The 14,397-nt window shown below is 39.3% G+C and overlaps 1 protein-coding gene across 5 annotated transcripts in view; it reads left to right on the top strand.

The window, feature by feature from the left end:
- LOC130926649 (rho guanine nucleotide exchange factor 7-like) overlaps positions 1-14,397 on the top strand; it is a 157,711-nt gene that overhangs the window by 121,566 nt on the left and 21,748 nt on the right. For all 5 annotated transcript variants that reach the window (XR_009066265.1, XM_057851670.1, XM_057851674.1 and 2 more), the window contains exons 12-21: positions 2,146-2,268; positions 2,355-2,493; positions 2,566-2,625; positions 2,714-2,860; positions 4,770-4,856; positions 4,934-5,012; positions 5,092-5,231; positions 5,307-5,528; positions 11,995-12,088; positions 12,254-12,343. Coding sequence is in view for 4 of the 5 variants with exons in the window: in XM_057851670.1 (XP_057707653.1) it covers positions 2,146-2,268; positions 2,355-2,493; positions 2,566-2,625; positions 2,714-2,860; positions 4,770-4,856; positions 4,934-5,012; positions 5,092-5,231; positions 5,307-5,528; positions 11,995-12,088; positions 12,254-12,343 (1,181 nt within the window). In the remaining variant the exon portion in view is untranslated. The remainder of the gene's footprint in view (positions 1-2,145; positions 2,269-2,354; positions 2,494-2,565; positions 2,626-2,713; positions 2,861-4,769; positions 4,857-4,933; positions 5,013-5,091; positions 5,232-5,306; positions 5,529-11,994; positions 12,089-12,253; positions 12,344-14,397) is intronic.

The following is a 14,397-nucleotide window of genomic DNA, read 5'->3' as shown; positions in this document are numbered from 1 at the left end:
GGCAGCCTCTCAGTCCATGGAGATGCAAAACACGATTGACTGTGGACACTGACACCTGTGTTCCAGCAGCTTGTAATTCTTGGCAGATCTGCTTTTCGGTGATTCTAGGTTGAATCTTCACCCTCCTGACCAATTTTCTCTCAGCAGCAGGTGATAGCTTGCGTTTTCTTCCTGATCGTGGCAGTGACAAAACAGTGCCATGCACTTTATACTTAAAAACAATTGTTTGCACTGTTGCTCTTGGGACCTGCAGCTGCTTTGAAATGGCTCCAAGTAACTTTCCTGACTTGTTCAAGTCAATGATTCGCCAAAATTGCTAATTCGTGTTGCTGTATGTATATTTTTAACCCAGCAGATTTGATCACTTTTTCTGTTAACCCATAATAAAGTCATAAAAGAACCAAACTTCATGAATGTTTTTTGTGACAAAGAAGTATCTGTTCCAATCACTCTATCGGAGAAAAATCAGAGTTATAGAAATAACTGGAAACTCAAGAGAGCCATGACATTATGTTCTTCACAAGTGTATGTAAACTTTTGACCACAACTGTATGTACACTTTGTTGGCAATAACGGAGGCCAAACGTTTTCTGTAACTCTTCACAAGCTTTTCACACACTGTTGCTGGTATTTTGGCCCATTCCTCCATGCAGATCTCCTCTAGAGCAGTGATGTTTTGGGGCTGCCGTTGTGCAACACGGACTTTCAACTCTCTCCACAGATTTTCTATGGGGTTGAGATCTGGAGACTGGCTAGGCCACTCCAGGTCCTTGAAATGCTTCTTACGAAGCCACTCCTTTGTTGTCCTGGCTGTGTGTTTGGGATCATTGTCATGCTGAAAGACCCAGCCACGTCTCATCTTCAATGGTCTTGCTGATGGAAGGAGATTTTCACTCAAAATCTCTCGATACATGGCCTCGTTCTTTCCTTTACACAAATCAATCGTCCTGGTCCCTTTGCAGAAAAACAGACCCAAAGCATGATGTTTCCACCCCCATGCTTCACAGTGGGTATGGTGTTCTTCGAATGCAATTCAGTATTCTTTCTCCTCCAAACACGAGAACCTGTGTTTCTACCAAAAAATTCTATTTTGGTTTCATCTGACCATAACACATTCTCCCAGTCCTCTTCTGGATCATCCAAATGCTCTCTAGCGAACCCCAGACAGGCCTAGACGTGTATTTCTTCAGCAGGGGGACATGTCTGTCAGTGCAGGATTTGAGTCCTTGGCGGCGCATTGTGTTACTGACAGTAGCCTTTGTTACTGTGGTCCAGGTTCTCTGTAGGTCATTCACTAGGTCCCCCGATGTGGTTCTGGGATTTTTTCTCAACGTTCTTGTTGTTATTTTGACGCCACGGGGTGAGTTCTTGCATGGAGCCCCAGATCGAGGGAGATTATCATTGGTCTTGTATGTCTTCCATTTTCTACTAATTGTTCCCACAGTTGATTTCTTTACACCAAGCGTTTTACCTTTTGCAGATTCTGTCTTCCCAGGCTGGTGCAGGTCTACTATTTTGTCTCTGGTGTCCTTCGACAGCTCTTTGGTCTTGGCCATAGTGGAATTTGGAGTGTGACTGACTGAGGTTGTGGACAGGTGTCTTTTATACCGATAATGAGTTAAAACATGTGCCATTAATCCAGGTAACGAGTGGAGCCTCGTTGGACCTCGTTAATTTCTCGTTAGAAGAAGTTAGACCTCTTTGACAGCCAGAAATCTTGCTTGTGTGTAGGTGACCAAATATTTATTTTCCATCTCTAATTTGGAAATTAATTCTTTAAAAATCAAACAATGTGATTTTCTGTTTTTTTTCCACATTCTGTCTCTCATGGTTGAGGTTTACCCATGTTGACAATTACAGGCCTCTCTAATCTTTTCAAGTAGGAGAACTTGCACAATTGGTGGTTGACTAAATACTTATTTGCCCCACTGTATATTGTATGACATTCTCTTAGGCGCACGTTCCTCAATATCAGTTGCAGCTGAAAGACAAATTAGACACAACACACAGAAATTCTATGCTAGTGCTAACACATGATTAAAGATATAGAGAAGTCAATTCTTTATTGATATTAAATAAATATTTTATATATAGGTGGCACCTCATGTTTTGCCTAGTTAACACATTCCCTTTTGTTTCTTGAAGGCTTCCCGAGAGTCAGCAAAGGGTGGGAGGCTTCTTCCTCAACCTTATGCCGCAAATGAAGGCTCTTTACGTGGCGTACTGCTCAAACCATCCCTGTGCAGTTAATGTGCTTACGCAACACAGGTTGGCCTTTGAATGCAACAGCCACATTCAACAAGTTTTTATTTATTGACATGAGTTGACTTAAACAAAAAAAATGTTTACTGCAGTGAGGCACTCGGGGAATTCATGGAGGGCAGAGGGGCTGTCACCCCGGGGATCCTCACCCTCACCACGGGCCTTAGTAAGCCTTTCATGAGGCTTGACAAATACCCCACCCTGCTCAAGGAGCTAGAGCGCCACATGGAGGTGTGTAAATTTCCACATCGTATTATAATATTTATTGCCTGATTGTGACACAATACATCTGCTGTCTTTCAGGAGAGTCACCCTGACAGAAGTGACATCCATAAGTGCATGGCTACTTTCAAAAATCTATCTGTAAGGGCAACTTGTGTGTCTTTTAGCTATAAGTTTTGGCAAGAGTTTGATACCAATTCTAAATGTTTACCTGTTTATGCTACGCTAGGCACAGTGCCAGGAGGTGCGGAAGCGTAAGGAGCTGGAGCTGCAGATCCTGACTGAATCCATCCGGTTGTGGGAGGGTGACGACATCAAGACGCTGGGCTCGGTGCTGTACATGAGTCAGGTCCTGGTGCACACTCCTGTAGCAGAGGTAGTGCTAGTAATGCCACTTATTACTGTAATGGACCAAATATAAGACGGCCCTGATAATAAGACGACCCCCTATTTTTCAAGACTCAAGTTTGAAAAAAGAATTTTTGAACACCAAATTTTTATACAGAATATAATTACAGTACATCTGAAACATGATTATAACAATGTATTTGAAAGATTTTTTTTATTTTGCCTCATTCAAATCTTAATATCTGAACATTTAAATATGTAACTAAAATGCAATCACATTCTCAAATGAATGGCTTCTGGTTTTTGAAATGTAAATAAACCAATATTGTGATAAAACAACAAAATTGCAGTAACTGCATTAGCCATCAAAGTGAAGTCTAACCATAACTAGTCTTGAAACAAATCTGAATAAGGAAAAACATTGCAATAAAATAATGCAAACTGGTAAAACTAAAAAGAGTAGCTGAGATCTGTCATGACAGAACATCGCTTCCATGATATCTGGCGCCATCTAGCGTCGTAAATGGGTATAATGTCTAGACCGCGAATACAAGACGACCCCCACTTTTTCAGTCTTATTTCAATGCAAAAAACACAGTCTTATATTTGGGCCAATACGGTATTATTATAAAGTCAGGTGGCCAAAGCAGGGTTCCCCTTAATAAAAATTCTTAAAATGTCTTCAATTAAAAAATCTGGATAGTCATGGTCTTAAATTGTCCTAAAAATAATGGAAAATTCCAGTAGGTATTACATTTCTAGACGATGCATTTAATGCCAGGGAAATAAACGTAGTCTGCCGTAAAGCTTTTTATGGTCTGTATTTGTTTTATTGATAGCCGTGCACTAACCGTAATTTTCGGACTATAAGCCGCTACTTTTTCCCCTCATTTTGAATCTTCAAGAAGGCCCGCAAACAGTTTGCTGAAGACGTGCCAACAAAGCACATGGATTACTAGAACCATGTCCTATGGTATGATGAGATGGGCGGGCTTTCTTGTGTACCGTCTTCAGAAAAGGCTTCCTCCTGGGGTGACAGCCATGCACACCAATTTGATGTAGAGTGCGGCGTATGGTCTGAGCACTAACAGGCTGCCCCCCCCACCCCCCCACCACCTCTTCAATCTCTGCAGCAATAATGACAGCACTGCTGTAATGAGTCACATGACATTTTGGAGGGAAAATGACAAGCAGTACTCTATTTGGACATTTAGGGATGTACATAGTTTGTAAGGGGTGTACTCACTTTTGTTGCCAGGAGTTTAGATATTAATGGCTATATTTTGAGTTATTTTTAGGGGGAAATAGATCAAGTCTATTATATAAGCTGCACACTGACTACTTTTCATTGTGTCAAAGTGTCATTTTGTCAGTGTTGTCCCATGAAAAGATATACTTAAATATCTGCAGAAATGCGAGAGGTGTACTCACTTTTGTGATACACTGTAAGGCACAATGGACCCGCTCTGGTGGATAAAAACAAAACTACGGCGTCAGACAGAATGCACTCATTGGCTTGATCTCAAATTAATTTAAAACTCTCCATCGACACCTTGTGGCACATTTAAATCACTACCTTACATAGTTAAAGAGTGACAGTACTGCCAGCGTGGCCATGTGACGTCACCGCCCTGCGACGTCAACAATGGCGAGCTACTAGTCAATTTTTTGGTTTAAAATTTTACAAATTTTACCAAAACGAAAACATTACATTAAGAGGGGTTTTGATATCAAATTAGTATAATTCGTACTAACATTTATCTTTGAAGAACTACTTGTCTTTCAATCCGCGGTTCCCTTGAAAATGTTTTAACGCATAAAAATTTGACTTTGAAAAGGGTGCAAAAACCTTGCAAAGTGCTCAACGTAACAACTACATGCTAATAATACATTAAGAACCACTTTTCTCCCTCTACCTTTTCCTTTTCATCTTTCAGGAAAAGAGTGAGCGTTACATCATGCTTTTCCCACATGTTCTACTCATGTTGTCGGCCAGCCCCAGGATGAGCGGCTTCATATTCCAGGTTAGTCCTGAGGAATGTGCTCCCCTGATTCTTTCTCATTTTGATCTCGGGTCTCATGCTGAGTTTTCTATCCGCAGGGTAAACTGCCTTTAGCTAGCATGTCGGTGGGCAAGCTCGAAGATTGCGAAGCCCACAAAAATGCATTTGAGCTCAGCGGTAACATGCTTCGTCATATGCAACATAATACATTTCTTTGTATGTTATCACATGAGCTTAACATGTTGTTTTTTGGCAGGCCCCATGTTTGAGCGACTTCAGGTGTCGTGCACCAACCAGCAGGATCTGCAGGACTGGGTGGAGCATCTAACTCGGCAGATCAAGCACACTGCAGCCACGGCGCCGAGCCACAAACCTCTTACTGTTCCCTGCCACACTGTCAGGATCACAAACCTTTTTTTATACTTCTATTTGTATTTCCTTTATAATATTTTAAACACTTTGGCCCTTTAGCTTCCATCTCATCCCGTCACTCCGTCCCGGCACGCAGAAGGCAGGGCCATGACAGTGGCCCCCACCTACCACACCCTGCCCCATCCTTCCTCCCATGGGACATCCCACAGTACTATGATGTGGGGCCCCCTGGAACCTCCCAACACCCCCAAACCTTGGAGCTTAAGCTGCCTGCGGCCTGCACCCCCTCTACGACCCTCTGCAGCCCTCTGCTATAAGGAGGTGAGGCGTGATGATCGGAGAAGAAAGTCAATGAATGATAAAAACTATCAATCAATTATGGGTTGTTTAAGGGTGGAAAACACTAGAGAAACATTAACAGCTTCTGTTGTCTATCCACATAATCAGTGTTGTTTTTGACAGCACTTTTGGTTTTCTTCCTAGTCTTTTTTGGACGAAAATACTAGTGATGCACGATAATACATTTTTCAACCGATATCGATAACCGATAATTTCCTGCCCCTTCAACCCGATAACCGATAATGTCACGCCGATAATTCTATTCAAATATGTGTGTAAAATTTTAAAGTATACAAAGAGCAAATGTTACTGTGCAAAAATGTAATTTAGTCCTATTTTTTTCCACATTAAATGTGAACAAGTAGTAAATTCCAACAACTAAACAATGGCAATGATGTGTAATGGTTAGCTTTTGGCAACAATTAGAGTAAACACCCAAGGTGCACAAAAATGCCTTTAAAAGTAAGCCATTCCTAACATATATCACATTACTACACTGCAAAAACACCTCCTTAAAACTAGCAGAAGTGGACAAAACTGTTGATTGCGCACATTTGGAGGCTAAATCAAGTATATAATTATCGGATTGCATTATCGGTTGAATTTCGTTTTATCTGGATTATCTGTGTGACGTCATAATTGCCATTATCGGCCGATAATTATCGGTGACCGATATTATCGTGCATCTCTAGAAAATACTTATTAGTCTTAGTCATATTTTAGTTGTTTCAAAATGTGTTCGTCTTGTTTCAGTTAAACGAAAACTGAAAAATTTAGTCTAGTTTTAGTCGACAATTCTATAAAATGTTTTTGTCGGTAAACTTCAGATATTTTAGGCCATGAATAAATATATAACTAAACGGTTTCCAACAATTTCGAATGAACATTGACAGATGAGCACATAATGGCGTACCGCAAGCAACACGTCACTTCCGTTCATTATTATTCATGACGTTAGCTACTGTTGCTAAGGGAGGACACGCCCCCGTTTGTCCCCAATAGGAAATGAATGGAAATCATGTACGAAGGAGATGTTTACAGAGCTAAACCTGCCAATTCTGTCCGAAAATTATGTCCCTGGTGCCAAATTCACTTGCAAAGATGTGGAAGAACATAAAAATGTTAAGTTAAAGAGTTGGCTTGAGTGTCGAGGGCTGAAAAAGAGGAAAAAAACGAGCCGACCGAAGCATAGCCTTAGCTTTTTTATCAACACCTTTTTCTTACGCGACTTACAATGACATTCTCCTGTTTCAACAAGCTATCCTTTACCACCAGCCCTGTTTTTCTTGTAGGACAACCAGAGGATATAATATATGTCTCTGACCGTTCTTGGGGGTAATTTATATTTTTAGTTTTGTGTGCCGATCGCAAATGCTACTCAGTGACAGCCAACGAACACTTTTAATTTTTTCATTGATAACAAATCTTAATTCTATAATTTATTTACACTTCCCCCTTACTAAAGTTGTTTTTTTACAACAGAAAAGGTAACAGTGGCAATCAGATACCATTTTAATTCCTTTCAGGTCATTCATTGTCAGACAGAAGCCGCACGGCAGAACGTCACGCTAAAAAATAAGTTAAAAATATCAAAATGGCTTACCTCTTTATCCTCTGAAAGACAATGCCAACCCAAAAATGTTTACTGTGTTTACTTCCGAGCTGGTGTTAAAAGTCCGCTCAAGTTGATTCATTCTTTACATTTTTTCCTCCGAGATTTTGGGAAGTATGAAGAAAACATCCTTCGTATGTCGTAATGTCTAGAGTCGTGTTTACAAGTTCCAAAAAAGCAATGTGTGATCGGCATGTTCGTTTTTGAAAGATTACCGGAGAAAAGTAGCACAAGTAACATGGTTTCTATGCGTGGGCGGGTCTATAATGTCGCATTTCAGTTTTACTTCTGCTTTACGATGCGACGTCACGGTCTAAAAATAGCATGCGTGTGGTACACCATTGTAAAGTCTACAAGGACATCACCATCTTTGTGATGATATTACACACTCAGCAGAAAAACGGAAAACAACCTCTCCTGGACGCCACAAACTATGTGTGAGAAGTTTTCCAAGAGTTGCTATGCTAATGCTACAATTTGCATTTGGTGTGTGATGATCTCTTCATCTTGGTGGCTTGGGACTGTGTGCTTTGGTCAGATGAGACCAAGAAGCTTTTTGGCAACAAACACTCTAAGTGGGTCTGGCGTGCCACGAAAGATGCGTATGCTGAAAAGCCCCTTATACCCACTGTGAAGCGTGGGGGTGGGTCAGTGATGCTGTGGGGCTGTTTCGCTTCCAAAGCCCATGGAACCTTGTTAGGGTGCATGGCATCATGAACTTTGAAATACCAGGACATTTTAAATCAAAATCTGTTGCCCTCTGCCCGAAAGCTAAAGATGGGTCGTCACTGGGTCTTTCGGCAAGACAATGACCCTAAACATATGGCTAAATCTACACAGAAATTGTTCACCAGACACAAAATCAAGCTTGTGAAACATTGTAGGAGAAGATTAGGTGCTGTTTTGTTGGCAAAAGGGGGTTGTACAAAGTATTAACACAAGGGGTGCTAATAATTGTGACACACATTATTTGATGTCAAATAATTATTTCTTTATGTGGGATTTTTTCCCTACTAAATAAATGCACTTGTATTGAAGATTGGATTTTTCTGTTTTTTTTCCATTAAGGTCCCATATTATTTGAAAAAAATAGAATAAAATTAGAAGCTAAAAAACACATCTTAACTAGGGTTGGGAATCTCTGGCATGAAGCCGATTCGATATGTATCTAGATACACAGGTTACGATTCGATTAAAAAACGATATATTTTTAAGGCCGAGCGATTCGATACGATTCGATACAGTTTAAGAACGATACGGTTCGATACAGAGTGAAAACGGTACGATAGTAAACATTTGTTGTGTGTGCTCGTACAGTATTTTAAAAATATAAAAAAGACCACATTTTTTAATAGCAAAATTAACAAAATTTCATACCAATATTATGTTTTATTTTTTTATGAGAAAAAAAATAAGGCTTACTATATGACCGTCATTTTGTTGGATGGGATTGATAATACAATAAAACTCCAGTCACAGATAACAATAAAGTGCAGTAATTCAATTACTGTATTTCCTGGTGTTTTTAACACAAGAGGTAAGTAATTTAAGTGCAAACTTTCACTGTAAATATCTTACAAACAAAAAATATTAATTATATGCAGCAGCTCATGAAAAAAAAATTAAACCTGCTAGTGTTAACATAAATAAATAATAAATTATGCTTTACGACTAGTATAATTGGAGGAATAAAAACATGGCATTTTAGACGGGTCAATAATCATTACTTGAACCTAATACACAGCAAAGTCATTCACTTATGCCTGTGCTTCCTCATTTTTTATTGCTCATCACTGTCCATATCTTTTTTGAAGGGCAGATTTTTCTTGAGGAAGATCAACTAATCCACATGTTCATGTTTAAGCAGACTGCGTTTCGTGGAAGCAATATGGTGCCCTTTCCAGCATTGCTGTGGGTTAATTTTCAGGGTTCAAACGACTCAAGATTTCTGTACCGCTCCACACTTCACACAAGCTCTGTCCCATGCGAACAGATCTGGCTGCCTTCATCACTTCAAAGTCCGACTTTTGTTTTCCTGGGTGCGTTGAAAATCAATCACAGCACGTCGCTGCCGTCGGTGATTAGACTGTCCATTGTTTTAGCATGTTGCTCCGTTGCCACTACTAGTTTCGTTTTGGGCTGTGAAAAAATTGCTACCGAGCGTGCGTTACAGTGGTTTCGTTAGCTCTCGCGTTGTTATGACACGCCCGTGACGATCGGGTAATGACGGCGACTTGTAGCGGTTCTGCCGAAATGCACGGGAAGTTCTGGCAACCACGACTTTGTGTATCATGCGTGCGGTCTCGATCGCTGTGTGGTGAATGTCGCGCACTTGTGCCATTCACTGAAAGACACAGGCGCAGCATGTGAAGTAAAAGCTAAATTATCATATTAAGCAATGCATTGAACTAGGCATTAGAAGCCGATTCTTGTGCTCGCGATAGCCGAATTCTATTTCTACTATCGGTTCACTGAATATTTAATGGCTAATTACTGTCGAATGGTAACTTTACTATCGATACATCTGTATCTCTCGCCTGGAAAACCGGATATCCGGTCGTATCGGTTTATCGTTCTCAAGCTTAATCTTAACCAGGGGTACCAATAATTATGGAGGGCACTGTAAATGCGAGGCCATTCCGCAACACAATTGTTGCGTCTTGGTGTTGCAGCGTCACCATGTAAACGGACCATTAAATTTAGGTTAAAATGGACGCAGCATGACTCATCATGTGGAAAAATGGAGGAATGATTTATTAGATTCCCCTTATACAGTGAAAGTTTTTTGGGGTATGAACCACCCTACAATGAAACGGAGTAGATTTTACGAAGATGTAAGAATACATGGTTAGATGACAAAACAAGGCAAACTTGGCTTTTCATTTGTTTTGTACTCATGGCCGAGATTTTTCCATAGAAATATGTACGGTACTAGTTTACTGTAGAGATTTTTAGTTTTTATTTTTATTTATTTATTTTTTAACAAAAGTTCCCAACACGCATATTTCATTTTGTTTGCATTTGTGGTAAAACACGGTTACATTATTTCAGTACTTCTCAAATAGTGGGGCGCGCCCCCCTGGGGGGGCGCAGAGCGATGCCAGGGGGGGCGCATGTGTCCTCGGGGAACATGCTTTTTTTTTTTTTTTTTTGCGCCGTACTGGAATAACGTGTACTTGCACATCCACTCAGTGGGTGGCAGTGGCGCTCTCATTTACAGAGTGCGTTCAGTATTTTTGAACTAAGGAAGAGCACTCAGCACACAGAAAACAGATATGAAGAGCAGTGCGCCACCGCCGTTTTCGAAAGCCGTTTTCCGAAAGGAATCACTCACGCAGCGACCCACGGTCTTGTCGGGTTCTCACGTCGCCGCCCGAGAAGTGCCATTTTCGGCTTGGGATCCTCACGTCGACCGCCCTCACCTACGGTTCTACCTCGGCCGCCGAGAATGCGCTTTTTCCGTGCCGTTTGCCTTTTAGCTTTGACTTTTAATACAGTGTGTGATGAGGAAATACCACTGTTTACTGTGTCCAAAAATATTTATAGCGGACAGCCAGAAGCCAAATCAATTAAGACGCCACTTAAAGACATTCGACCCCAATCTCATTGATAAGCCGCTTGATTGTTTTTCAGCGAAAACGTGCCGAATATTGCCAACAATCGTCCTGCTTTGTCAGTGTTATATCAGTAAACCAGTGAGCATTGATCGCATGCTCATTGCAAAATAACTCCACACCATTGCAAAGGAGGTAATACTGAGTGTGAGCAGCAAAAATAAAAACTGTCCTTCTGTCCAAGGACACTCTTTTTTTCTTTTATTCACTTTTGTTTTTTTCGGTCAAATTTTTTGGCATATTGTCCTCATGAGTGAATGTTTCTAATCAATTCGAATTTGTTATTATTTACTGATTTTATTATTTTATTTTTCTGTATCAAATGGTCAAAAATGTACCTTGAGTGTATTTTTACAGTTTGAACGTTGACTTTTTTTAAAATTCAGGCAAATTGATGCTCATCAAGTCTTCTCTGTTACAAACAAAACAACGTTAATAAAGTTATACTTTATTATAAGTTGATCTATGTTACTTTTTTTCTTTATTAGGAAAAAAAGGACACAGTGTTAGACAGATGCGTATTTATGATAGTAATTTTATAGACAAATGATACTATTTACAGTGGCGGCAGATAGTTTGGGGGGGCGCGAAACATTTACGTCTTGCTTGGGGGGGGCGTAACAGAAAATAATTGAGAAGCACTGCATTATTTCATTGCTTGCAAGCTGTACGACCAGTTGCTATTCAAATTGACATGTAGTGTATACTTTGCTTTATTTTGTGACTTTATTTCATATTTTTGACACAATGTTGTTTTCAGTTTTACGAAAAACTATTAGTGCTCTTGTTAAGAAAAAGCTGACCTCATTAAAGCCAATTCAACTTTACTCCAGCGTCTGACTTCTTCTGTTTGCTATCTGTCGATTTGTGTACTCACGCTCACATTAAGGACAGAATAAGTGCCTATTTGGCACATATCACTTGCTAAAAAAAACTGATATTTGCACTATTTTTCTATTTTTCAATAAATATAGTGGTGCAATATAGGCATCTTTTCCTTAACTTCAGTTGAAGTTCTCTTATTTTTCACATGTTTATTTGGAAAACCCTGAAGTTGTTACATTTATCATGATTAAAGCATCCAGTGGGGCATCACAATACAATTAGCCATAATATGTTAAATCCACGACCGCATACATTTGCATCCAATTTTTGGAGTTGGAGAATATCTAGGTATTGGTTATTGCTGAAAAACTAAGTCTTGGCCTCTCTTTATGTGCAGGATCTAAGTAAAAGTCCCAAGAGTGTCAAGAAACTCCTTCCTAAGCGCAAACCAGAGAGGAAACAGTCTGAGGAGGAGTTTGCCTTGAGAAAGAGTAAGTTTTCTTCCCTTGAACATTTGATACTGCAACCAAAATATTATCTCGCTGTATGACGCTGTGCAGATGAATACCGGCCACATTAATAAATGTTATGTCCAACAAAAAGAGTATTGGTTTCTTTTAACTTAGATGGAAGCAATAACCTATTATTATCTATAGGCACTGCTGCTCTGGAAGAAGATGCCCAGATCTTAAAAGTCATTGAAGCCTACTGCACCAGTGCCAAAACCAGGCAGACCCTCAACTCCAGTAAGAAAAAAAAAAAAACTTCTTTGCTCCACTTGAGCGTGAATATTTACAAACACTAAAATACAATACAAAAAATTGTGGCGTTACACAAGCATCCACTGGGGTCTGCATGAAATGGCATTTGCAGCTAAGTCGAATTTGTCTCATTTTGACTGTTTGCACATTGCATTTAATGACCCGAGATACCTGACAACTGTAAAAATTGTTCCTATTCACATGACCATGGAACCTCTTGGTACCTCACGATACGACAGGATTTGCGATACAAGGCTCACGATAACGATTATCTCACGATATGGCGATGCAGCAATAATCAGTAGTCAATAGTCAGGAAATCTTTCTCCCATATACTCTAGATTGTATTCATTTTTGGTCATTTCCTATTGATTTTGGGCCATTTGTGGGCCATTTCCTGCTGATTTTGGGTTTCTGAACAGGGCATGACCTGTGAATGTCCCTAAATGAATAGGAAGTGACACGAAATGAACAGGAAGTGACCTGTAAATGGCCTGAAATGAACATAAAGTGACCTATAAAAAGGGTTGTGCATCTTTTGAATTTGAAATGTCACGGTTCCGATTCCACGTTTCGATTCTGATTCCAAACAATTCTCGATTCCAATTCTTTTAGTAGGCAAGGTCAAATAAATTGCAGTTTATATTAATTTTTTAACTTTTTCATTATTTATATAATATGAACTTTCAATTAAGTTTGCTATGAATTTCTAAAACGGATATTTTTAACTTGTATATAAATATCAGTCTTTAAACTTGAATATGATAAAGTTTCGATTCCGGTTCCAAATGATTCTCGATTCTGATTCTTTTAATAATGTCCTAAAAAACTGCAGTTTATATTAATTTTTTAACTTCTTGATTATTTGTATATGTTATACAAACTTTCATTTAAGTTTGCTATGAATTTCTCACAGGGATATTTTTAACTTGTATATAAATATGTCTTTAAACTTGAATACGATAAAGTTTCTTTCCACAGGAGTGACCTTTCACAAAGATGTTTATATTTCAAAAGCTCACGTAGAAAAAATGTACGCATATTATTTTGCCTATGTTTTAGAGTGTCTTATGCTGCAGGCATTTTTAAATGTTATTGAGCTCCCACTAATGGGCTAACCAGGTGCAGAATATATCTGAAAAACCCAGTCCAGATTAGCAGCGGGTATACCGTAAAAATCAGAAACAGTTTTTGTTGAGGAAAAGGCAGTAAGCGTAAGCGTTCTGGACAGAGAGTGACAGATAGATTAATAAGCGTCACTATCACTGTAGTGAAGTTCGTGAAAAAAAAAACAAAACTCAATGATGAACGTTGATATGATGAGTATTAGGGCCAAATTAATACATTTTTAAAAAGGACTATGAGATTAGTCGTACTATTGCCACAAGAAAACCTCGCAAATATTACGTAAGGTAGCTGTGAGCCGCTATGCACTTTACATACATGTACCTTAACTGGGAGCTGCGACAAAGTATTAATATAAATTATTCTATTGATTATAATTTGATGTAGATGAGGCAAAATAATAAGGATTTCCTTATTTCTAAAACCGATTCTCAAACAAAAGATGCTTTTAGTACTATTAATTTTAACCGAGGCGGCAAAGCGCTACAGTGGGGCAAACAAGTATTTAGTCAACATCCAATTGTGCAAGTTCTCCCACTTGAAATTATTAGCGAGGCATGTAATTGTCAACATGGGTAAACCTCAAACATGAGAGACAGAATGGAGAAAAAAAAACAGAAAATCACATTGTTTGATTTTTAAAGAATTTATTTCTAAATTAGAGTGGAAAATAAGTATTTGGTCACCTACAACAAGCAAGATTTCTGGCTGTCAAAGAGTTCTAACTTCTTCTAACGAGGTCTAACGAGGCTCCACTCGTTACCTGAATTAATGGCACCTGTTTTAACTCATTATCGGTATAAAAGACACCTGTCCACAACCTCTGTCAGTCACACTCCAAACTCCACTATGGCCAAGACCAAAGAGCTGTCGAAGGACAGCAGAGACAAAATTGTAGACCTGCACCAGGCTGG

Source organism: Corythoichthys intestinalis, chromosome 12, assembly GCF_030265065.1.
Source record: "Corythoichthys intestinalis isolate RoL2023-P3 chromosome 12, ASM3026506v1, whole genome shotgun sequence".
NCBI lineage: Eukaryota > Metazoa > Chordata > Actinopteri > Syngnathiformes > Syngnathidae > Corythoichthys > Corythoichthys intestinalis.
This window is presented reverse-complemented; position numbering and strand designations above follow the sequence as displayed.